Below are 26,057 nucleotides of genomic sequence, written 5' to 3'. Positions count from 1 at the left end.
CCATTGGATGTGGTGACTCGATGTGGGGTGTAAAAAGCCCGGTTGAGGTAATCTCCAATATTTTTTTTTTTAATTGTTTGTTAGTTTTTTTTATATTCTCAAGCACAGTATTATGTTATATGAATGACATCAAGTAGTTGAGATTTATTTTATTGATGTGTTATTTAATTTTGGAATTTCTATTGTTTCTAATAAGACCACCTGTGAGTGATCTTGTTGCCAAAATTATAAGAGGTGATTATTATTAAAAAAAAAAGAAAGAAAATTGTATTTCCCTGGCATAAGATTACATAGGTTTTTCTTTCATTGGTATTAGAGCTAGATTTACTTGATTGCCACTAGGAGTCATTTTTCTTTTTTTTTTAGAATACAAAATAATAGCTGCTCGTATCTTCATCTCTGAAATCTTGAAAACCGAAAGGTTTGATGAGACCAACTTTGCTTCGTGGAAAAGAAAAATCAAATTTGTGCTCTATGAATAAAACTTGCATTAGGTACTCTTTGAGGATCGACCTCATCATCCAACTGACTACTCATCGCAAATAATCAAAGATGAATACACCAACTGGAAGAGGAAGAACTTGAGATGCGAGCATATTCTTTTATGTGCCATGACTAACTTGTATGCTTCTGAGTACGAGTCAATCTATATTGCAAGTGAGATTTTTGATAAACTTGATGGAGAGTATGCTGAACCCTCTCTCATGAAACAAACTATGGCTATGAGAAGGTACAATGATTTAAAAATGGTAGAAGATAACAAGTTTGTAGATCATGTGCACGTGTTTCGTGATCTAGTAAGAGATTTGGAAGATATAGACATGAACCCCAATGAATCTATGCAAGTGATTCATTTAATGAATTCTCTCTTAATTCATGAGTGTCACACCCCAAGAATTTACAATACTGTTATTCCTGAGATGTGACAGACAAAATATATATACATCTATTGATAGGACAAATTTACAGTGGCGAGGTCTTACAAAGTAAATAAAAAAAGCTAGCACAACAACAGTATCTTCCATAGTTGATCTTGACTAGCACTCAAAATGAATCCGCAGTTATCCTGAAAAAATGTTTACCATAGTTTGATGAGTTTGGCTACTCAGTAAGTCATAATCATAATCCTAAAAATAATCATGATTGAAAGATATCAATATTTTCCAAAATGAGATCTATTAACAGAAATGCATCAACAGTTTCACTTTCAATAAATGCATAATTAAGTAGAATCCGAATAATTGAAATGCATATAACACTTTAACGGTAGTGCATAATTCAAAGGATTTCACAAAATACCCTACTGGCGTCCCAAGTAGGTCACCTATATACCCCATCAGCGTCCTGATGGGTCCACTTAATCCCTATCGACGTCCCAGATAGGTCCACTTAATCCCTGCAGGTCCACTTATACCTCACCGGCATACCGGATGAGTCAACTTAATCCCTACCGGCGTCCCAGATAAGTCCACTTATACCTCACCGGCGAACCGGATGAGTCCACTTGCATACTTAAATTATTTCTAAATCTCTTTAAACATTCGAAAGCAGCAATATCATGTATTCAACATATCACTGAAATCATTAATATGAATTTCACTTAAACCATTAATAACAGTCACTCTCTATAACATTTCAAAAATAACCAATCAAATATTTTGGGCTCAAATTTAGAAAGGTAGCAGTTTGTAAGGGCATTCTAGCATAATTGCCAATTTAATATGTATAGAAAAACTCTTATAGAAATTCAAGAATACGGAATTATCACAATTTATGGGATATCAATCCACAAATAAATATTTCACAACAATACTATAATCAATTGCAAAAATACCAATTTTAAAATAATAAGGGAGTCATTTGCACATGAATTTTTCAATGCCTAAATATTCAAAACAGTAGAAAGAAATATCACAATTTTACTAAAAGCAGAAATATCACATTTATTTCTAATAATTTGAAAGTATCTAAAATTTTCTAACAATAGCCAAGAAAAATAAATAAATTTATTTTTCTAAGAATTTACAGCATTTAAAATTTCGAACATAGGAAAAATATCACAATTTTTATTAAACGGATTATTTTTCAGGAAGATGATGTCACTTACACACAAAACTTATAAAATAAAGATCCTGGACGGAAATATCACTATTTATTAAAAACAGACTGTTTTTCAGGAACACGATGTCACTTACACACAAAACTTATAAAATAAAGATCCTGGACGGAAATATCACTATTTATTAAAAACAGACTATTTTTCAGGAAGACGATGTCACTTACACACAAAACTTATAAAATAAAGATCCTGGACGGAAATATCACTATTTATTAAAAACAGACCATTTTTCAGGAAGACGATATCACTTACACACAAAACTTATAAAATAAAGATCTTGGACGGAAATATCACTATTTATTAAAAACAGACTATTTTTCAGGAAGACGATGTCTCTTACCTAAAATATTTGAGAGGGAGCTTCCGATAAAAATTCGGCTAGGGAGAGGAGCTCACTGTGTTTCGACCAGAAAGGGAAAGATTTCAAAAGTTTTCTAGGGTGGGAGTCCTCGCCTCTCGTATTTAAACTCTTACGACACCTTATTATAATATTTTATTAAGTGACACCTCATAAACTAGGTGTAACCGTTACAATACCCCTTATATGCTTAAAGCCGACGTCCACTTGACGTGGCAAGGCAGGAGCAAACAAAAGAAACTTAATCAAAAGATTTTGAAAATAGTGATGGTCCCTAAGGACCATCATGCTCATATAGACCATCACTTATTAAAAGTTTATTGTCCCTTTTTTTTTTTTTTTTTTTTGTTTTTGGAAGTTTAGGATTGTTACATTCTTCCCTCCTTGAAGAAATTTAGTCCTCTAAATTTATGTACCTGATTATTGAAAAAGATAGGGATATTTTTCTCTAATATCGTCTTCTCGTTCCCAAGTCGACTCTTCTCTTGAATGGTACTGCCATAATACACGGACTAAAGGAATCTCCTTGTTACGCAACACTTGCACCCTTCTATCCAGTATCAAAGTTGGCTGCTCAAAGAAGGATAGGTCCTTCCTGATCGGTAAAGGTTCATATTTCAAGATATGGGATGGGTCGGGCTGATATTTTCGTAGTGAAGATACATGAAAGACATTATGGACGTTTGCCAATTCGGGTGGTAAGGCAAGTCTATAAGCGACACCTCCGATTCTTTCCAGGATTTCAAATGGTCCGATGTAACGTGGGCTCAACTTTCCTTTCTTGCCGAATCTCATAATGCCCTTTATTGGTGAGATTTTTAGGAAAACTCGATCACCTTCCTCAAATTCAAGATCTCTCCTTCGGTTATCGGCATAACTCTTTTGCAGACACTAAGCTGTCTTGAGCCTTTCACTAATTAATGCTATTTTATCTGTGGTTATCTGGACAATTTCTGGCCCCAAAAGCTTTCTTTCACCAACCTCGTCCCAACATATGGGTGACCTGCATTTCCTTCTATATAGGGCTTCATATGGTGCCATCTGAATACTGGCTTGGAAGCTATTATTATAAGCAAACTCAATCAGGGGTAAATGATCATCCCAGCTTCCTGTAAGTTCAATAACATAGGCCCTCAGCATATCTTCCAAGGTTTGGATGGTCCTCTCTGATTGTCCATCAGTTTGGGGGTGAAAGGCAGTACTAAAGGCGAGTCTCGCTCCCATGGCTGACTGTAGTCTAGCCCAAAATTTAGAAGTAAACCGAGTATCCCTGTCCGATACAATACTGACAGGAACTCCATGCAACACACTATTTCTTTAATGTACAACTGAGCCAGTCGATCCAAGGTGTACGTCGTGCGAATCGGTAGAAAGTGGGCAGCTTTGGTCAACCGGTCCACAATGACCTAAATGCTATCATGTCCTGAATTTGTTCTAGGCAAGCCAGAGACAAAATCCATAGAGATGTGCTCCCACTTCCATTCTGGCACGGGTAAAGGCTGCAACAACCCAGCGGGCCTTTGATGTTCAGCTTTTACTTGCTGGCATGTTAGGTATTTAGACACAAATAGTGCTACCTCTTTTTTCATATTATTCCACCAAAAGGTTTTCTTCAGGTCCTGATACATTTTAATACTTCTGGGATGTATCGTATAACGAGAATGATGTGCTTCTTCTAAGATAGCTTTCTTTACACTCTTATCATTTGGGACACAAACCCGAGCTTTGAATCTTAGCAAATCCTCACTACATATAGAGAATTCATCTCTCTTTCCTTGCTTCATCTCTTCTATAATTGTTATAAGCTGAGGGTCTTTCTTTTGTGCCAATCGAATCTGTTGGATTAATTGGGGTTCCGCCTTAATGTTGGCAGTCATACTTACCACACCATTAATGGACGGAGTTGGATGCTAATCCACTATTTCCTCTAACAATCGCATTTCTTGGATCATTAGATGAGCTAAGACTCCCGTGGATTTTCTACTTAGAGCGTCGGCCACAATGTTAGCTTTTCTTAAATGATAATGGATTGTACAATCATAATCTTTTAAGAAATCCATCCATCTTATCTGCCGCATATTTAAATCCTTCTGAGAGAAAAGGTATTTCAAACTCTTATGATCCGTGTATATTACGAATTGCTCACCATATAGATAATGCCTCCATATTTTCAAAGCGAATACTATTGCAGCTAGCTCCAAATCATGAATTGGATATTTTTTCTCATATTCTTTCAACTGTCTAGGTGCATATGCCACTACTTTCCCATATTGCATTAATACACAGCCTAAACCTTTATGTGAAGCATTACTATAAATCACAAATCCCCCACTCCCCTCAGGAATAGTTAAAATAGGTGCTGAAGTTAATCGAACTTTTAGTTCTTAAAAACTCTCCTCACATTCACTTGTCCACTCAAATTTGATATTTTTCTGTGTCAATCGAGTCAATGGGATTGCGATTCGAGAAAATCCTTCTACAAATTTTCTGTAATATCCTGCCAATCCCAAAAAGCTTCGAACTTCAGTCACATTACTTGGTTGTTTCCAATTAACAACGGCTTCAACCTTTGAAGGATCAACTGATAGACCTTCCTTTGATATGACATGTCCTAAAAATGTCACTTGTTCAAGCCAAAATTCACATTTACTAAGCTTGGCATACAAGTTCTTTCCTCTTAATATTTGCAATACCATTCTTACATGCTGCTCATGTTCCTTCTGATTCTTGGAATAAATTAAAATATCATCGATGAATACCACAATAAATTTATCCAAAAAGGGCTTAAAGATCCGATTCATCAAATCCATAAATGCAGCCGGTGCATTGGTTAATCCAAAAGGCATGACTAAAAATTCATAATGGCCATACCTTGTCCTGAAAGCTGTCTTGAGTACATCTTCACTTTTAATCTTAAGCTGATGGTATCCATATCTAAGATCAATTTTTGAAAACACTTGTGATCCTTGTAATTGATCAAATAAATCATCAATTCTAGGTAATGGATACTTATTTTTCACTGTCATTTGGTTCAACTGTTTATAATCAATACACAATCTCATAGTCCCATCTCTCTTTTTGATAAATAGTACTGGAGCACCCCAAGGTGACACACTGGGCCTGATAAAACCTTTATCTAATAATTCTTCTAATTGTTGTTTCAGTTCCTTAAGTTCTGCAGGAGCCATTCTGTAAGGTGCCTTAGAAATTGGTGCTACCCCTGACAATAATTCAATGGAGAATTCAATATCTCTGTCAAGCGGTAATCCTGGCAATTCTTCTGAAAAAACGTCGGGAAATTCTCGAATAACCGGAGTGGTATCCAAATTTATTTCTTCCTTCCCATCTTCTTTGATATAGGCAAGAAAGCCTTGACACCCTTTTCGAAGGAGGCGATTAGCTCGAATACAAGAGATTAAATATGATGGGGAGTCTTCTTTGACACCATTGAAGTAAAATACTGGTTGATTCGGAATACTAAAGGTAACAATTTTCTTATAACAATCAATACTTGCATAGTATGTAGAAAGCCAATCCATGCCTAAGATTACATCAAAATCTTGAATTTCTAGGAGTATTAAATCAACCAACAGTTCCTTTTCTTCTATCTTTATTACACATGATTTGTACATTATATTGGTGTTAATTGAATCTCCCATCGGTGTGGCTACCTCTAGAATGTATTCTAATTGTTCTGGTTCTACCTTTAAGTGGCATGCAAAGTGTTGTGACACAAATGAATGAGTAGATCCAGAATCAATCAAAACATGAGCTACTTTTTGGAAGATAGTAAGAGTACCTTAGATCATTGATTTTGAGGCCTGAGTGTCTTGCTCGGTAATCGTAAATACTCTTCCCTTCATCTGAGGCTTTGGAGCTATCTCTCCCTGCTTTGGAAGCTGTTGTGTCTGTAAGCTAGGACATTGTTTAATCTGGTGTCCCAATTTTCCACATTTAAAACAGGCTCCGGTATTCCAATAACAAGGGCTTGATCCATGATTTTTCCCACATTTTCTACATGGTTCTATTGGGTTTTGAAATGGAGAGGGCCTTGGCTTCTTGTTTGGCCTTTCAAACTGTTGTCGATTAGATGATGTAGGTCTAACATGACTATTCTGATTTTTCGTCTTTTGGTAATCTTCAAAATCTTTTTCGACAATTTGGGCACGATCCACTATTTCAGCATAAGTTCTTAATTTCAAGACTGATATTCTGCTTCTAATAGCTGGCCTGAGACCCCTTTCAAATTTCTTCACCTTTCTTGCCTCATTGTTAATCATATGTGGTGCAAACCTGGCCAATTCAGTAAACTTGGCCTCGTACTGTGCTACTGTCCTATTTTCTTGGATTAATTCTAGAAATTCCATTTCTTTTTGGTCTCGAATAAAATCTGGGAAATACTTTTCATTAAATGCCTCTAGAAATACTTCCCAAGTCAAGGTTTTATTTTCTTTGACCAATACTCCTTTTGCCATTCGCCACCAGTGTTGTGCCTCACCTTCTAACATAAAGACTGTCAAGGCCACCTTCCTATCATCAGGACATTCCATAACCTCGAATATTTTTTCCAATTACATAATCCATCCCTCGGCTTCCAGTGGGTTTACAACACCCTTAAAAGAAGGTGGGTTTAATTTCTTAAATTGTTCGATATTACTCCCACCATTTCCTGTAACTGACTGCCTAGGTGGATTGTTGTTTTCCATCTAATGTTGCATTAGAGCAACCATATTTTTCAAGGCTTTGTGAATTCCTTCCATATTGGCTTTAGCTATTCTGGATCTTGACTTTATCCCGGTCTGTACACACAATAAATGTGATTTTAAGTACATTCTTTTTAAATTTCCTAAGAATCTTAAACCTATTGCTCTGATACCATAATTGTCACACCCCAAGAATTTACAATACTGTTATTCCTGAGATGTGACAGACAAAACATATATACATCTATTGATAGGACAAATTTACATTGGCGAGGTCTTACAAAGTAAATAAAGAAAGCTAGCACAACAACAGTATCTTCCAAGGTTGATCTTGATTAGCACTCAAAATGAATCCGCAGTTATCCTGAAAAAATGTTTACCATAGTTTGATGAGTTTGGCTACTCAGTAAGTCATAATCATAATCCTAAAAATAATCATGATTGAAAGATATCAATATTTTCCAAAATGAGATCTATTAACAGAAATGCATCAACAGTTTCACTTTCAATAAATGCATAATTAAGTATAATCCGAATAATTGAAATGCATATAACACTGTAACGGTAGTGCATAATTCAAAGGATTTCACAAAATACCCTACTGGCATCCCAAGTAGGTCACCTATATACCCCATCAGCGTCCTGATGGGTCCACTTAATCCCTATCGGCGCCCCAGATAGGTCCACTTAATCCCTACAGGTCCACTTATACCTCACCGGCGTACCAGATGAGTCCACTTAATCCGTACCGGCGTCTCAGATAGGTCCACTTATACCTCACCGGCGAACCGGATGAGTGCACTTGCATACTTAAATTATTTCTAAATCTCTTTAAACATTCGAAAGCAGCAATATCATGTACTCAACATATCACTGAAATCATTAATATGAATTTCACTTAAACCATTAATAACAGTCACTCTCTATAACATTTCAAAAATAACCAATTAAATATTTTGGGCTCAAATTTAGAAAGGTAGCAGTTTGTAAAGGCATTCTAGCATAATTGCCAATTTAATATGTATAAAAAAACTCTTATAAAAATTCAAGAATACAGAATTATCACAATTTATAGGATATCAATCCACAAATAAATATTTCACAACAATACTATAATCAATTGCAAAAATACCAATTTTTAAATAATAAGGGAGTCATTTGCACATGAATTTTTCAATGTCTAAATATTCAAACAGTAGAAAGAAATATCACAATTTTACTAAAAGCAGAAATATCACATTTATTTCTAATAATTTGATAGTATCTAAAATTTTCTAACAATAGCCAAGAAAAATAAATAAATTTATTTTTCTAAGAATTTACAGCATTTAAAATTTATAACATAGATAAATATCACAATTTTTATTAAACGGATTATTTTTCAGGAAGATGATGTCACTTACACACAAAACTTATAAAATAAAGATCCTGGACGGAAATATCACTATTTATTAAAAACAGACTATTTTTTAGGAAGACGATGCCACTTGCACACAAAACTTATAAAATAAAGATCCTGGACGGAAATATCACTATTTATTAAAAACAAACTATTTTTCAGGAAGACGATGTCACTTACACACAAAACTTATAAAATAAAGATCCTGGACGGAAATATCACTATTTATTAAAAACAGACTATTTTTCAGGAAGACGATATCACTTACACACAAAACTTATAAAATAAAGATCCTGGACGGAAATATCACTATTTATTAAAAACAGACTATTTTTCAGGAAAACGATATCACTTACACACAAAACTTATAAAATAAAGATCCTGGACGGAAATATCATTATTTATTAAAAACAGATTATTTTTCAAGAAGACGATGTCACTTACCTAAAATATTTGAGAGGGAGCTTCCGATAAAAATTCGGCTAAGGAGAGGAGCTCACTGTGTTTCGACCAGAAATGGAAAGATTTCAAAAGTTTTCTATGGTGGGAGTCCTCGCCTCTCGTATTTAAACTCTTACGACACCTTATTATAATATTTTATTAAGTGACACCTCATAAACGAGGTGTAACCGTTACAATACCCCTTATATGCTTAAAGCCGACATCCACTTGACGTGGCAAGGCAGGAGCAAACAAAAGAAACTTAACCAAAAGATTTTGAAAATAGTGATGGTCCCTAAGGACCATCATGCTCATATAGACCATCACTTATTAAAAGTTTATTGTCCCTTTTTTTTTTTTTTTTTTTGAAAGTTTAGGATTGTTACAATGAGAGATGTTCATATCTTCCATCTCTACTGGAGGAAAGGCACAAAAATTGGAGGAACTCATTACGACCATCAAATCTGAAGAAGAAAGGAGGAGTTCAAGGCAAACCCCAAGGGATGTTGTGCATATGGTAAAATCTCAGCCATCTTTTAAATTTAAGAAAGGAAATGGAAGAAATACTTTTGAGAAGAAAAGATATTTCAAACGAAAAGATTTTGAAAATAAGAGAGCAAAGAGAGAGACTTGAACTTGTTTTATTTGCTAGAAGGTGGGTCATATCGCCAATAATTGTCGATCCAACAAATCTGGTGGAACTAACAAAGAATTGGCATGTGTGGTTTTCGAGTCCATGCTAACTGACCCCAAGGAAGGTTCTTGATGTCTTGACTCAGGGGCTACAGCTCATGTCATAAACACTAAAGAATGTTTCCGTTTTTTCATTCCCATGGGGCCAGGACAGCAGCATATTTATATGGGAGGAAATCAGAAAACTGATGTACTTGGAGTTGGAGATTTTAAGCTGAAACTAAAGAGTGGGAACACCTTGATCCTAAAACAAGCACTATATGCTCCTGATATGAGGAAGTGTTTGGTTTTGATTACTAATATATCTATGGTTTGATTCATAACCACTTTCATTGGGGAGAAAGTGGTGGTCAAGAAGGGGAAATATGTGATCATAACTGGATGACTTGTAGACGGGCTATTTACCATTGAAATAAAAAAAAACGTGTCTCCTCCCCTAATGAATTAGATGCTACCCTATGACATATGATGTTAGGACACATTAATATCAAACGAATTGAAAGATTAAAAAGGGACAAGATTCTTCATAATTATAAGGGACATTTATAGAAAGTGTGCGAGTCTTGTGTGCAAGGAAAATTAGTAAGGAAAAATACCACCAGGGCAAAAAGATCCATTATCGTATTGTAAATCATTCATAGTGACACATGTGGACCTATGAATGTGACCATAAAAAGTGAAAAAAGATTTTTTATCTCTTTTATAGATGACCACTCGCGATATGGCCATGTGTACCTTATTTATGCAAGATCAAAAGCCCTAGAAAAATTCAAAGAATATAAAGCCCAAGTAGAGAATCAAACCAACCTGAAAATTAAAGTCCTTAGAATCGATAGAGGGGGGGAATATTCATCTAACCTTTTTAAAGAATTATGCATTGAAAATGGGATCATCCATCAGTACACCATGCCTTATACTCCTGAACAAAATGGTATAGCTGAGAGAAGGAATAAGACTTTAGTGAAAATGCTAAGGAGTATGATGGGCATGCAAATCTCTAATTGGAGTTTTGGGGAGAAGCCGTATTAACGACATGTTACATCCTTAATTGGACTCCTACAAAAGCTGCATCACTTACTCCTCACGAAATTTTCACAGGTCGTACTCCCTCCCTTGAACACCTGAAAGTTTGGGGTTGCTCAGCCCATGTCCTTATCCCACATCAAATTAGAATCAAATTGCAACCCAAAGTTGTGAAACCATTTTCATTGGTTACCCATATCATGGTAAGGGGTATCGATTCTACAATCTTGAAACTGGTACGGTGTTTTAGAGCCGCGACGCTCACTTCTTTGAGGAAGAATTCCTTGAAGCAAGGGTGAGTAGAAAACAAGTCAACTTTTATGAGGAAGCAAAAAACAAGGATGTAGTTCGAGACCCTGAACCTGAAACTTCTAAACCAACCCAACCTGTTTTTGAACTCCCTAAAGAAAGTGAATCTTTACCTGAACCAAGACAAAGTAACCGAGTCAGTAGACCACCTCTTTACCTAAAACATTTTGTCTACCTTGAAGAACATTTTGATAAGGTTGAGGAAGATCCAGATTCAGAACTTAGAACTCATCGTGAAGCCTTGACTTGTCCCTAAAGTGAATATTGGGTAGAAACCATGAAAGATGAGTATGCTTCCATTAACCAAAACCATGTATGGGAATTAGTACCCCCTACCTGAAAAACGTAAGGCGATTAGTTGTAAGTGGATTTTCAAGAAAAAGTTGAACTCTAAAGAGAAAATAGAAAAATACAAAGCTAGGTTGGTTGCAAAGGGTTTCACCTAGAAAGAAGGGATAGATTATGATGAAACTTTTTCCCCTGTTGCCAAATTTCCATTCATCTGAATCCTTATAGCTATAGCAGCCCAGTTTGACTTTGAGGTTAATCAAATGGATGTCAAAACAGCCTTTCTAAATGCGAATTTAAAAGAAGAAATTTACATAACCCAACCTGAAGGATTTGAGGAGAAAGGGAAAGAAAACTTTGTATGCAAACTTAATAAATCCTTTTATGGCCTGAAACAAGCATCGTGACAGTGGTACATAAAATTCCAAGAGACTCTTGCTCTTGTAGGATTCTCTACAAATAATGAAGATTATTGCATATATCAAAAGGTCAGTGGGAGTGATGTGGTCTTTATATCGTTATATGTGGGTGATATTCTAATTGTTAGTAGCTCAATTATTGTAGTAGTAGAGACGAAAAATTTCTTTGCACAACATTTCGATATGAAGGATCTTGGAGAAGCTTCATATGTGTTGGGCATCAAAATAATAAGAAACAAGAGAAAGAAGACTATCCAACTTCCCAGTCAACCTATTGTAAGAAGATACTGGAAAGTTTGATATGAGTATGTGTAAGCCCATGTCAACCCCAATTGACAAAAAGACAATGCTTAATAATAAAATGTGTCCTACCGAAGACATGGATATAAGAGCCATGGAAAGAGTGTCATACATGAGCGCAGTTGGGTCCTTTATGTACGCCATTACGGGAACAAGGCCTGACTTGTCCTTCGTCATGAATCTGGTGAGTCATTTCCAAAGCAACCAAGGAGAAGAGCATTGAAAAGCAGTAAAAAGAATTCTCAGATATTTAAAGGGGACCATGAACTAGGAGTTCACATATAAGGGGGAAACTAAAATAGCAATAGAGGGATATTCAGATGCAAGCTATCTCGTGGATCCAGATGATACAAAGTCTACATCTGGGTATGTGTTTATGCTTGGGGGGGGTGCGGTTTTTTGAAAGTCAAAGAAACAAGATATTGTGGCTTTATCCACCATGGAATTCGAGTATGTGGCATGCTGTCTAGCAGCCAAGGAGGCTATGTAGATTAAGAAGTTTTTTAATCAACTTAATTTCCATCCTGTACGTTGTGAGGCAGTGCGAATTTTTTGTGACAACACAGCGGCTATTTGTGTCTCTAAAGAACCTCGATTTCACAAGAATTCCAAGCATATCAAGCCATACTTCTATCACCTGAAAAATGAGGTGAGATTGAAAGAGATCGAGATCAACTACATATCTACAGATTTGATGATTGCAGACCCTTTGACTAAGGGAGTTGTCCCTAATGTTTTTGTAAGACATGTGAGAGAGATGGGGATGAGAGAAAGTGATGAAGAGAGAATGTAAGGCCTTCAAAAGCCAAGTGGGAGATGTTGGGTTTATGTGGCCTTTACAGGCCTTATGAGTGTGTAATAAAAAACATTTACTATAGTGGAACATAAACTCAGTGGGAGTGTGGTCTCTCGAAGACCATACTAAGCAAATGATATTTGCGGATAACGGACTGTGCTTGATGATCTAGGCCAGTCGGTTGGAAAACCCAAGGTACCTAGGTATAAAAAATAAGTAGAGAAGAGTTTTTGGGTTAGCCCTTGATGAGGTCGGAGCTTATGCCTAGATGAGTGAGCTGAGGGACTGTGTGACGTTTGTGTGTGATGGTAGGCCTACAGAGACGGGAGCCAAAACCTCATCCATGTTCCATCACATAGCATGCATATAGATAGATCGTTCGGGAAAGCTTAATATCCACCTTTGGGTGAAGCATATGCATGTACGAGAGATACCCCTATGCGCCATAGAGTTGTAGTCGCATCAGTTCGTGATGACCTTGACTTCTCTCTAGGGGAGGACCTGTAATCCACAGACTGGGATTGCGACTCCTTGGTTCATCGACTAGACTTTGGTGACCCGCTAATGAGCTCCCTGCTTGGACTGTGGGTCATAAGAAACACTGGGTCGGTTCGATAAAGCAAGTGTGATCTGTAGTCCACAATTGAAGGAGGAGTACCTCGTGATCGTTGCTTGAATTCCTGAACCATATGGATCCACTTCCCATCATATCAATTTAATTGTGTTGATTTTATTATTGAATTATTTTAGATTTATTATTAGAATTTTTATAAGTCATTTGATGTTTTATTTATTATTTTTGGACTTATAAAAATGAAGTTATTAATTTTACAAAGTTATAATGTTTTAAAATTCATTTTGTTTAAATTTTAAATATTTATTAAAAATATACATGGGAGCCCAGAGTGCACATGGGCCCACCATGTGGGTGTTAGGTGGGGCTCCACATGCCATACGTGGATGGCACGCCCCACCCTTGTGTACCTGATCTTATTGCTTTGTCTTCATGTTTGTTAGATATGGTAACTACATCTTGTAGCATGTGGTCAAATATTGATAAGGAAATATTGACCATATCTTATCGTGATTATTGAAGGAGTATCTTGACTTGATAGTATTGAAATATTCTTATGGAAAATATGAGATGGAATATGCAATTTATGGTATGCACTATATATTTAATGTATTTAATTTATTTAAATATATTGATGGGAAAATGGTTTAAGGAAAGGGGGATAATGGTTCATGCACCTTCCATAATGTTGATGTCCATCTATAGAATGGATGACTCAGATCTATCACCCCAGAAGTCACCTTGATCAATGGTCCATATTCAATCTCAAAAAAGAGGCAAACTATGAAAACCCTAAACCTAAATTTCACTATAAATAGAAGTGCTCTCACCTCATCTCAACACACCTCTCTCCCCCACAAACTCTCTCTCTATCTTCCCTAGGGGCCATACACCTCTCTCTCCCACAAACTCTCTCTCTATCTTCCCTAGGGGCCATGCACCTCTTTCTCCTACAAACTCTCTCTCTATCTTCCTTAGGGGCCACGCTCCTCCCTTCTCTCTCCCTACTCTCTTATTTTCTCTCTCTACTCTATCTCTCTCTCTCTCTCTCTCCTAAAAGGACCCTAGGGGGCACGCCCCATCATAGAGACTCTCCCTCTCTCAAGATCTAATCTAAAGGTTGGAAAAATTAGGGTTCGAGCATTATTATTTTGGAGTTAGGGTTTTATAGAGATTTAATGGTGGTTATCTAGTATGGCCGGATTTAGCATTCCCGGTTCGAGATTGAAGCTGGATCGCTGATCTTGTGCCATTGGATGTAGTGACTCGGTGTAGGGTGAAAAAGCTCGGTTGAGGTAATCTCCGACATATTTGTTTTTAAATTGTTTGTTCTTTTATTTTATAATCTCAAGCACAATATTAGGTTGCATGAATGACATCAAGTATGTTGAGATTTATTTTATTGATGTGTTATTTAATTTTGAAATTTCTATTGTTTGTAATAAGACTACCTGTGAGTGATCTTGGTGCCAAATTTATAAGGGGTGATTATTATTTAAAAAAAAAGAAGTTGTATTTCCCCGGCATCAGATTACATAGGTCTTTCTTTCAGGAACCTAACTATGAAAAGTTTATAGTTGTGAAATAGGGTAGTTACAATTTGCCTCCCAAAAAAATTAATGTCTATGACCCTATGAACATAATAAGCTCACTTCATAAACTAATTCAGAAAGACCTCACTATGAAAAGTTTATAGTTGTGAAATAGGGTAGTTACAATCTGCCTCCCAAAAAGGTTAATGTCTATGACCCTATGTACATAATAAGCTCACTTCATAAACTAATTCAGAAAGACCATAAAACAAAGCAGGCAGTATGGCATTGACCTAGAAGGATTGATATTCATTATGTTGCATTGTAATGGTGCCTTCCCACTAGGGGGACTTTTGAAAGGGAGTGACAGATCAACCTTTTAACCACCATGATAGGGCATCATAAATGTTTGAAGTCTCACTCCAAAAAGTCTTCAAATTCTGAGAAGTCACACCCCAATGCACATCAGCTGATTTATCCTTGATGCAAGAGGACTTGGTGTTCGGAAAACAAAATCATCATTGACCAAATCACCATTCCGAGAAGCAACGACTGTTGTATGAACATGAAAATCAGGTACTAAAAATCTACTTTCTTTTGAATGGCGACCGGCTTGTCAACGAATCGTGTGGTTCCAACATTAGGTTGTCACGGAATGCATCAGTATCAGAGGACTTTGGCAGAGAATTGATAATTGGAAGAAACTTCATGGACCTCCACCTTGACCGATTATTAATCCTCCTGAGATGAGCAATCACCTAGGGATAGATTTCCATTACATAATCATGGTTTAGAAATTTCGGAAAATCAGTCAACCAACACATAAGCTATTCACTGTTTAAGTACACATCAAGCACACATTATGAGGGGTCATATGTTGAATTATCGGTGGAGGCGCAATTTCGAGTTTTGTTGCCATCAAATTAAAGTTGTTTAAAGGAAAACAACCTATGTAATATATTAAACTAAAAAAAGAAGTCCGAAGCCTTCTTCATATTGGGCGAAGTACTGAATTGTTTCATTTTTCGTATCAAACTGAAGAAGACTCTGACAACATAAGTTTCATCACCTTAATTCATATTTTCCATATTTTTTTTAAATTGTTCCTTTCTGAATATTGAGCTGGCTCTAAATTTCATGAAAGATAATTTATATAAAAATATTTAAAAATTAAGTACTTTGAATCAAAGGTCAAATGGTCAGGATAGTAATTCGTGACATTATGACAAAAACAATTCTAGCAATCCAATTAGATTAAAATGACAAAGGGAGGAAATATATTTTAATTTATATAAAGAAAGACACAGATTGTAGGACTAGGGTTGGAAATGAGCCAGTTGTCATGACCTGGTCCGGTCAGCAGACACTAAAAATGTTAAGGCCCTGGACGATAAGGGCTGAGCAGGCCTAGCTTGGGACACGGCATGATAAGGTCGGCCCAGCTTGCCCTTTTTCGTTCTTACTCTTATTTATTTTTTTTACATTGTGATTGGCCTGGTCAGGTCCTCACAGAGCCAAGGCCTCTTCGGCCCCATCTGGCTAGGTTGGGCTCAGTCCAGCCCTATGAAGACCCATCGCCAGAGTTGGTCCAGCCCATTGCCAACCCTACTAATTTCCTTGGATAGGGACGAGGGCATGCGACCTTTCCTCAAATTTACATGGGAAATAATTTCTGGCTATTATCTTCCACAAAATATCTTGGGGTGTCTTTTTCCTAGATTCTTTTTCAGTCAATTGCTTGTGACTATTACATTCGATGATCACTTAAGAAAAATCTATTCTTCCTTTCTTGGAAGCTCCTGCACATCAAATTCAAAATGCATTAAACTTTGGAGGAAAGGAATAAGGGTACCAGAAAAGTGAACGTAATAAAGTAACACCATGTTTTACAAACGACATTCCGTTTTTTTTGCCCTCAGCAAAAAGGATTTTGGACACAGTTTCTATGCGCTCAGCCCATATATTGCTAAAATGCGAGCTTTAGAATAAATATGTTTTTAAATATAATTTTATGAGAATATATAATTTTTAACATGAAGATCATGAATATGAACAAATAATTGAAAACTAAAAATAGTATTTATATTAAAAAACATTTGGACCATGAGTTACACTTGCTTTTAGATGGACCACACATATAGAAATCTCATAATTTATGGAATTCATTGAGATTGATGCATATTATGTGGAATTGAGATATTCTCATATTTTGTGGGATTGAGATATTTTTATATTAGGTAGAATTAAGATATTCCCATATTTTGTGGGATTGAGATATTTCCATATTATGTGAGATTGAGATATTTCAATATATTATGAAATTGATATTGATATTGATATCGACAAAGTTCCTAAAAATAGAAATCCAATAAGATTAAGAATCTTGGATATGTCTCTTGGACTTTTGAGATATATGTGATATTCAATTATATATATGGAATGACAGTACAGAGAATTTGATGCTCAATTTGAGTCTCGAAATAGTATTTCCTCTCTAGATAGAGAGAGAGGGGGAAAGGCTTTAGGGGATGGGGAAATAGAGCCTCCTATGCATAAGATGGTTTTTTGGACCGAATTGTAAGAGTCCATGCAGTAATGAGTTTCCCCTTAACAATTTAACTTTGTGATGGTTTTCTGGATCTAATTGTCGAGGATATATAATCTCTAATATGGAGATCATAATAAGAAAAATAAATAAATTTTAAAAATTAAAAACAATAATTTTATAAATAAAGTATCTGGACAGTTAGTTTAAGCTGGTTTAGATGGACCGCCCATAGCGATCGTTTTTGCAAAAGTAGAAATGCGTCCCCCACCTCATGAAGCAATTTTCCCGAGTTTTATTCCTCCTGATACAGTTCCGCACCGTAAATTCGTGCCCCTGCGGCTATGCCAGCACCATCCATTAAACTTGGGTTAGAGAGAGAGAGAAACAAACTGCTTTCTCGAACCAGGAAGGGAAGGAAAAACGTTGAGTTTGAGAGAGAAAGATAATGGTTTCCCAACAGAAGCGAGCTCTTGGTTGGATAGAATGGCTAAAAGGCTGGCTCAGTCTCTTCTACGAAATTCTTTTTCAGAGGATTTGGGCTTGCCATTTGCAAAACCCATTGCATTTACCCCATCTCCATCATCTCACCTGCATTGTCACTGGTTCAACAAGTGGCATAGGCCTGGAAATCGCCAGGTAAGCTCCATAGCTTTTAACCCATCTCCTCTTCTTCTCTTTTTTTTCTTTTTTTTGCATTTGAATTGTTTTTGAGCCAATTGGTCTTGCTCATTATAATATTTGAGCATTTAGGGTTTACGTGAATAATGGTTACAGATTCATGCCGTATAGTTTTATTACTTCTGGATTTATTTGCATTTTATGCACAAAACTTGACTTGGGCTTTGTATTATTAGGAGTAAATAGTGCAAGTTCTCATGCCTATTTGGTTTATTTTTCTAAATTTTTTGTTGATTTAAATTGATCTGGTTTATTGTTTTCATTGTCTTCTTGATATGGTTTTTTGTGAAAATATTTGTTGGCTCATTTCGTATAATCTCAAGTATAGACACATCATAGATGCGAGGCTTCACAATGTCAAAATATTACAATGAGTAATAGAATTATAGAGACAGAAATTGAAAGAAGATTAATTATTGTAAAGAGCCCAATGTAGCCAAATTTATTTGAAATAAAAAGTTGTCTTTTTCTCTTCTCTTACCTTGTGTGCTTCATCATCAATCAAAGTCAGTCTGGATTGGTTCTTTGCCTTGGCCTCTAGTAAATGATTCAAAAGATATCTATTGTGTGTACTGTTGAGATCAGGGTTTCTCTCGGTGAAGTACGTTGAACTTTGCGTTTGCTATTGCTTTGGTTAATTATTGGAACTGTTTTTTATTTTCTTTCGTCTCCTTTTGATAAATTTAACCAGCATTAGCTCTCTAAGATCTGGGTTTCTTGTAGTTCAGCAGTGCAAAAACTTTAATATCTTATTTATTTATATTAGTAATCCATAAAGTTAAGGAACTGATCTAGAATTTGGTGATCCCAAAATAGGTCTTTTTTGGTTTTTTTTTTTAAATTACATCATCATCATCATCATCATCATATGTTTTTCCCATTTAATTGGGGTCGGCTGCACTAATCCTGGTCAGTCATTTTTCTCTATTTAAGGCCATATCCTCAGTGAGGTTATAAGTCCCCATATCTTTTCAGATTATTTCCAACCACGTCCTATTGGACCTATCCCTTGCCCTTTTCAATCCTTCCACTTGAACTAACTCGCACCTCCTAACAGGTATTGTACTGGGTCAATGCCGCATATGGCTAGCCCACCTAAGTCTACTCTCCCTCATCTTATCACCTATTGGTGTCACATCTAAACTTTCTCAAATGGATTCATTTCGGATCCTATCCCTTCCTGTCTTATCACTCATCTACTCATTTTATGGGTACATTGTTTTTTATCCGCCCAACATTGCCCCCATAAAGCAAAGCTGGTCTCACAACTATCCTATAGAACTTACCCTTCAGCTTCATTGGTATGTAGCGTTCACTTAAAATTCCAGTTGCACATCTCCACCTTGCCCACCCAGCTTTAATTTTATGTGCAACATCTTCGTCAATCTCACCATTTTCCTAAATTATTAGCCCAAGATATCAAAAGTGCGGTCTTTTTTGTACTTCCTGGCTGTCAATCTTAACTACTTCCTCTTCTCTACTCCTATTATTATTAAAAAATCACATAATTTACTAAATTTTCATAGCAAAATTGATGATGCTTAAAGAGTTTACATTTTTTTGTAATTATAATATGCTTATTGTCATTATTATCACATTTTTCTCTTTATTTTACACTACGTTCATTTTCATCTTGTCACAAATAATTTTCTTTATTTAGCTCTATGTCCATTTTCATTCTATTTCTGCTGCAAATCTTACTCTTAACACAGGCAATTAGCAGAGTCAGGGGCGCATTTGATCATGGCTTGTAGAAACACAAAAGCTGGTGAGGAACTGATCCAGAAGTGGCAAGAAGAATGGACTGGGATGGGGGTTCCTCTAAATATTGAGGTTTTGCATTGGTTTTATGTTGCAATACCATTAGTCAATCATGAAGTTTATGCTCAAAGTAGACGCAGGGATTTGGTTACTGTAGCTTAATGGAATCTGATGAAAACTGATGCACTTCATGGCTTCTATATATTTTGAAAGCAATCATATGGCTGTTATGTTGTGAGTGGACCAAGACACATGCTTAAATTTTGATTCCAAGTAATCACAAAGTACTTTAATACCATACCTTGGATTATGAAGCACTGTTATATCTTCTTCCATGATATTTTCTCCCAAGATTAAGTACCTAGAAAAGAAATTATTTGGTGCACAGAATGCAATTATTTATTGATTATATTTAGTAAAGATTTTTTAGTTTTGGGAAGTTATGCAAGCCTCCAATATTAGGTGGCTGAACTTGTGCGTGGTGTTTCATCTATGTTTGATCTAAACTGTCCTCTATCTCCCTGTTTAAATTGCATGGTTTGTTCTTGTAATAAGCCTTGTGACTGTTTGCTGATTACATTGGTATACTGGATTTATAACCCTGAAAGCTCAAATAAGATTCCTCTGAAACCTAAATAACTTACTTACTCTGAAATTTTCTCTTAAATGTCCCTGCTGTTGATGTTTAAGGAAATTCCATGTGCCTTTATAGAGTTTAAAGTAGTTCACTTAAATTGCCAGCTATGTGTGACCTTACTGCTATAGATAATTCCATGAAACTGGCAGAGATGTAGCTGTAGAAAATTGAAGAATTGATGAGCATGATGCACATTTGTAGGTAGCATAATGAGGAGGGTGATTCTCAAGCCAGAGTTACTGTCACTTGGTGGCTTGAACTTTGGGACTCTAATGTGATGTACTTCCTGTGCACCTCCTTTAGTTAATAGCCATTGATAATAGTAGAAAAAGGAAACAAATATGTAACGTAAGTTTGTATCAAATGGTGGCCAAGAATTGCCTGGCTAGATCTTTGGAACCTGAAGATGCCCTTGGTCACTTTCTTCAGCAACCTTTGATGGTACAAACTTTCCACTTTTTACCATTATTTATTCAACAACCTTTGACAGTACAAACATTCCATTTTTTACCATAATGTAATGTGGTTAGGTCTTCATGACCGGGCGAGCACTTTTATGACTTTGTTCAACAACCTTTGATAGCATGAATATGGAATTTGTGCCAGCATAATTTCTACATCTTACTAGATGAAAAACTATGTATGACCAATAACTATTTATACCAGACATGATTAGTGTGTTATTTGACCTGTACTTGTTGCTCTCAGTGCAATATTATGAGATTCACCTTTTTCATTTTCTCTTTTTTTTTTTTTTGGTGTCGGGGGGGGGGGGGGGGGGGGGAGGGATGACTGAGAATCCTGTAATTTGTGACTCATATCCAGGTCATGGAGCTTGATCTTCAGTCCCTTGATTCTGTTGTAAGATTTGCACGCGCATGGAATGCACGATTACTACCATTGAATGTTTTGATCAACAATGCTGGGATATTTTCAATTGGAGGTTTGTACGCGTAATGTTTAATTTATGACAATTCCTTTCTGATTTTACCTTTTCTTGATGTTGGAAGAATACTGAGTTCTAGTTACTTTCATCATCGTGGTGGAGTCCGGAATTTCTGTAATAGTTGTCTGTATATGCCTATTCACTTTTACAGTTTGCTTCACTATGATGGTTTTCTTTTTACCAGAAGATACTACTTGATATTGTTATGCAGGGACTCTTGAACAAGATAGTAACTAAGCTAAAAAATATTTGTATCACATCGTTGTGGTATTGATGTTTAAAATTTATGTCAAGTCAATCATTATCTTCAAGGCATTTTTTAATAAATATTTTCTCAAGGTATTCAAAGCATTGTAGAATTGAGCACATTCTGACAATCAATGAAACAAAAAGACTTAACATGTGTTAGAGATCATCATGGTCAGCAAAATTAAAGAGTTGGGGTGACAAAGTATTTTAATTAAATAAATTCATATACATGCAACATCAACTTGTTGTTAGGGACACATGGCACATGGGCAAACAAGCCAGTCTTTACCGTTGACTATGGTTAAAGAAATCCAGTAGGAGCTAAGGGTACTACATATTCTACCCTGGTCTCTGCAATAGGGTGGGAGGTGTGGAATATTCAAATTGAATTCACTATTTTGAAATGCTGGTTCTCTCCTGGTCTTTCTCTGCTCTGCCTAACCATGTTAATTTGATTGCATGTGTAACATTCATACTACACACTTTGTAGATTACGAGTGTTTGATCATTTGAACACGTTGATAGAAGTAAAGAATGAATTTCTAGTACTAATTTAGTCTATCTACATGTTTCAGCACCCCAGCGATTTTCAAAGGATGGATATGAAGAACATATGCAAGTGAACCATCTTGGCCCAGCACTTCTTACTATTTTGCTCCTTCCGTCTTTGATCAGAGGGACTCCGAGCCGGATAGTTAATGTCAACTCTGTTGTAAGTTCCTGGTTTGCCAAATATACATGTGATTGTGCCACTAATTGCCTCTTACTTTGGGATATAAAGGGAAGTAGGGAATTGTAGAACTCTGTTGTGAAATGATGTAAGAGAACCATACAATAGGGGTCCTTAATTCACAGGGATGTGTTGCCTTGACTTCTTCTTGATGTGACTATCCCATTTTTCCACATGTTAATATTTGTTACCGATCTTAGGAAGGAAGTTAGATAATTTTGGTTTCTTTCGAGGATAACATTATTGCCCACTGAATCAGAAGTTAATAGGGAGCAGCTGCTTTCTTTGATTGCTCAGAATGCCCCAATTTTATGGAAGGAGATGGAGTTTTCATGATTTTGGCAGTAATATATTTTGTGATGTTAAGATCTCTCTTTAAATAATCTTCAGGATCACTTCATCCAATTGCGTTATGGACTTCTTTTCCCCTTTGATAATTATTGCAGTAGTTTTGGTATTCAGTTCTACTTTAAAAGATCGGCACGTGTGTTAGAGTAGCTTTCTGCATTTCTACTTGTAAAGTTAAGGTTCATATGCAAATAGATACTTCCGGTTACGGAAAAGAATTACAAGATATCTTTTGATTCTTAAGGTGATAGAATGTACTGATGGTGGCTACTCTATTTCAACACAATTCAGAAGAAAACAAGTTTGTTCAAAAATTGCACTATGAAAAAGCAGATTAATAAAATTTAATATCCAAACTAATTGCAAAATATGACCTAGATTGCTTTTGAACTCTATGAAGATAGTAGCAAGTGAATTGGAATACGATTTATGCTTATTGTGAAAAATAGATTTTTATAGTTTTCCTTATTGTTTTCCCAGTAGATCTCATGTATATTTCTTAGTATGTTGCCCTTGAACTTGAGCTTAGTGGTAGTCATTTCATTTTGGGTGGGGAGGTCAAGGATTCAAATGCTTGATGTTTGTCCCGAAAAAGCAAACAAGCTGGCCTTTTTTTTTTCTTTCGTAATGTATCTCACATAATAATGTGTGTTTCTGTTTGTTGTGTTTGTAGATGCATCATTTAGGGTTTGTTGACCCAGATGATCTCAATTTGGTTTCTGGTAGGAGAAGGTATGGCAGTATGATTGGATACACAGGGAGCAAGCTTGCACAGGTACAAGATTCACTTGATTTCTACTCGTATTTGCGGCAGCAAAAAAGGGGAAAAGAAAATGTTGATTCCTTTTTATTTTCATTTCTCTCTTGGCTTATACTGAACAGCCAGGCTAACTGAAACCTGGTTATAGGGTTCAAATTTTAAACCCCCTGGAAGTACTAAAATGATATGCTTTAAGTAAAGTCTGGCACCGGCATATCCATTGCATTGTAATATATAGAAGTGGGTGAAATATGTGATATTATAATGAGTGATGTGAAAGGAAGCAACATACTGGATCAGCATGGACATTTACGTTAGAAATTCAGGAAAGAGGCCACTATTAGTGTTTATTGATAATTGGTTTTTTAGGAATTGGGTTTGGGCTTGTGCTGTTAGCAGTTGACTTTGGCAATGCTACATCTCAAGTTCGGTTCCTACTGCTGAACTACCAAAAAAACAATATATATTTTTGATGGGGAAAGCTGGTGTAAAACATTGGATGCACAATGTGATGTAATTTCTGGTGGTTTCAGATCATGTTCAGCAGCATTCTCCAGAAAAAGCTACCTTCAGAAGCGGGAATTAGCATCATTTGTGTCTCTCCTGGCATCGTCCACACGAACATTGTAAGTTCTATGTATGCGCATGCGTGGTTGTAGCTCTCTTTTGTTTTTATTGTGATGGAATTCTTGAGCATCTAGCACAGTTTTTCTTATTTTTGGTCTGCACTTAAGTTCTTGTATATAATTCTCCTTGCATACAGGCGAGGACACAGCCTCGGATAATTCAAGCTGGTTACCAGCTGATTCCATATTTCCTGTTCAATGCTCAAGAAGGTTAGTGTTTGCTTCCTTGCTAGAGAAATCACTGAAATAATAAATTGTTGATTTGAAAGGATGCAAAATTGGCTCGAAACCCACAAATTTTCGGAACTGGATCAAATGCCAATCCTTTTTCAAATATGAACTGTACTTTGAGGTTAAAAAAGTTCCCCACCAAAAAACGCATTGGAAAAATATTAACACATTATTCATATTGGTTTGTTTACGATATACTGTTTGGGCCTTTGGTCTTATTGAAGGTACCCAGTTTTTTCAGGGGTTGAGAGGTTAAGTATACCCCATCATCCGAATCAGGTACCTAGTAATAATCACACCCATTTATCAAAGAAAAAACTACACCAATACACATATATGCACACACACACATGCATATACATATCCATTGTGATATGTCACATGGGAGCATTGCCTCTAGTGTGGCATGATCTATAGCGAATGGTTTGTATGTCATATATTGTTTCAAAGAAATGTATGGTGCATTGATTGCTTTTGTTAAATATTTCCAAAAGTTTGTTAAATATTTCTGAACTTAATAGAATAGACAGTTTTAAATGATTCTGTCAGAGTCTTTTCCAAAGTGATGTCTACAAGCTCTCTCTCTCTCTCTCTCTTTATGCTTTTGAAAGTACCGATTTTGCCCTTTTGGAATCACCATTCCAACAAACCATCTTAGTATACAACACATTGTGGTTTGTGCTTTTAAAAATTTAAATTGATTATATCTTACTGGTGCATCTCAGGTGCAAGAAGTGCCATCTTTGCAGCTACGGATCCTCAAGTGTCTGAGTATTGTGGGGTTCTGAAGGCTGACGATTGGCCAACTTGTGCATATCTTTCTTGCGATTGCCGGCCCACAAATCCCTCGGAAGAAGCGCACAATGTGGAGACATCTCAGAGAGTGTGGGAGAAGACATTGGAGCTTGTTGGGCTCCCTTCTGATGTGGTCGAGAAGCTCCTTGAAGGTGAAGACTTTCAGTGCAAATATGGCGTTGATTGAGATTAGCTCTCAATTTCTCTAATGTGACAATTTTTGTTTTCTACAAATGAGGATAGCTCTCAATATCACTAATGTATTTTTGTTTTTCTACAAATGAGGATTTTAGTTGGAGTTAAGTTTAATCAAATTGTTTTATTTTTATTTTTCGGCGAATGTGGCTTGAAATGTTTGAGCAATTGGTCTCTCTCTGAACTCCATTTTTCCCTTTTTTTTTTTTTTTTGAATATGAACCCAATTTCCATCTTTTATCTTTTACGATCCAACAGACTCCCCTGTCCAAGCCGTCTGTTATCGATTTTATTCAAAAATCGAAATCCTTCAATTTTTTATGTAATAATTACTTGGTTTCAGGTGTGATAGTTAAACTAAATCTGTCATAAATTAGTGCTCAGTTAAGCCCAGAAGGAGTTAATGGCCTGTAATCAAACACTGCAGAAGGTTAACCAGAAGGAGTTAATGACCTGTAATCGAACACTGCAGAAGGTTAAGAAAGAAACTCCGAATTGTTGAACTTACAGATGTTTGATGTACGATTCTGTCTCTTTTAAATCTTGGGTTATTAATACAACAAAGTATTTGGTGAATCAGCTGGCTCTCGTTTGCCTTG

General features: G+C 36.1%; 1 protein-coding gene and 1 pseudogene across 4 annotated transcripts in view; one reads left to right on the top strand and one right to left on the bottom strand.

Annotated features, from left to right (window-relative positions):
* The window catches only part of LOC105420826 (dihydroflavonol 4-reductase-like), a 90,164-nt pseudogene that overhangs the window by 53,344 nt on the left and 10,763 nt on the right, over window positions 1-26,057 (bottom strand). The gene's annotated exons all lie outside the window — the stretch shown is intronic.
* LOC18422532 (dehydrogenase/reductase SDR family member FEY) lies at window positions 14,512-25,603 on the top strand. Of its 3 annotated transcripts, none has more exons than XM_088860535.1 (8): window positions 14,512-14,717; window positions 19,893-20,013; window positions 21,404-21,521; window positions 22,349-22,485; window positions 23,525-23,626; window positions 24,145-24,237; window positions 24,375-24,447; window positions 25,194-25,603. In XM_088860535.1, exons 2-8 carry the CDS (start codon window positions 19,924-19,926, stop codon window positions 25,448-25,450), a joined length of 870 nt encoding a protein of 289 aa, XP_088716661.1. In that variant the 5' UTR covers window positions 14,512-14,717; window positions 19,893-19,923; the 3' UTR covers window positions 25,451-25,603. The 3 variants fall into 3 exon arrangements, with proteins under 3 accessions (XP_088716661.1, XP_006878523.1, XP_088716662.1); XM_006878461.4 differs by lacking the exon at window positions 14,512-14,717 and adding an exon at window positions 17,417-18,138; XM_088860536.1 differs by lacking the exon at window positions 14,512-14,717 and adding an exon at window positions 17,703-18,138 and having other exon boundaries at window positions 20,780-21,521.

The sequence above is a fragment of the Amborella trichopoda genome, chromosome 3 (assembly GCF_054954075.1).
Source record: "Amborella trichopoda isolate Santa Cruz 75 chromosome 3, AtrichopodaSantaCruz75HAP2 v2.0, whole genome shotgun sequence".
NCBI classification, from domain to species: Eukaryota; Viridiplantae; Streptophyta; class Magnoliopsida; order Amborellales; family Amborellaceae; genus Amborella; species Amborella trichopoda.
Note: the sequence above shows the minus strand (reverse complement) of the source record. Positions and strands in the feature narration are given on the sequence as shown.

Bases quoted from the DNA above. Each gene is read 5' to 3' on its own strand.
- LOC18422532 (XM_006878461.4), top strand. From the start codon at position 17,948: ATGGTTTCCCAACAGAAGCGAGCTCTTGGTTGGATAGAATGGCTAAAA. The intron at 22,486-23,524 runs GTAAGTTCCTGG...TTGTGTTTGTAG, and splicing joins TAGTTAATGTCAACTCTGTT to ATGCATCATTTAGGGTTTGT. The intron at 24,238-24,374 runs GTAAGTTCTATG...CCTTGCATACAG, and splicing joins GCATCGTCCACACGAACATT to GCGAGGACACAGCCTCGGAT.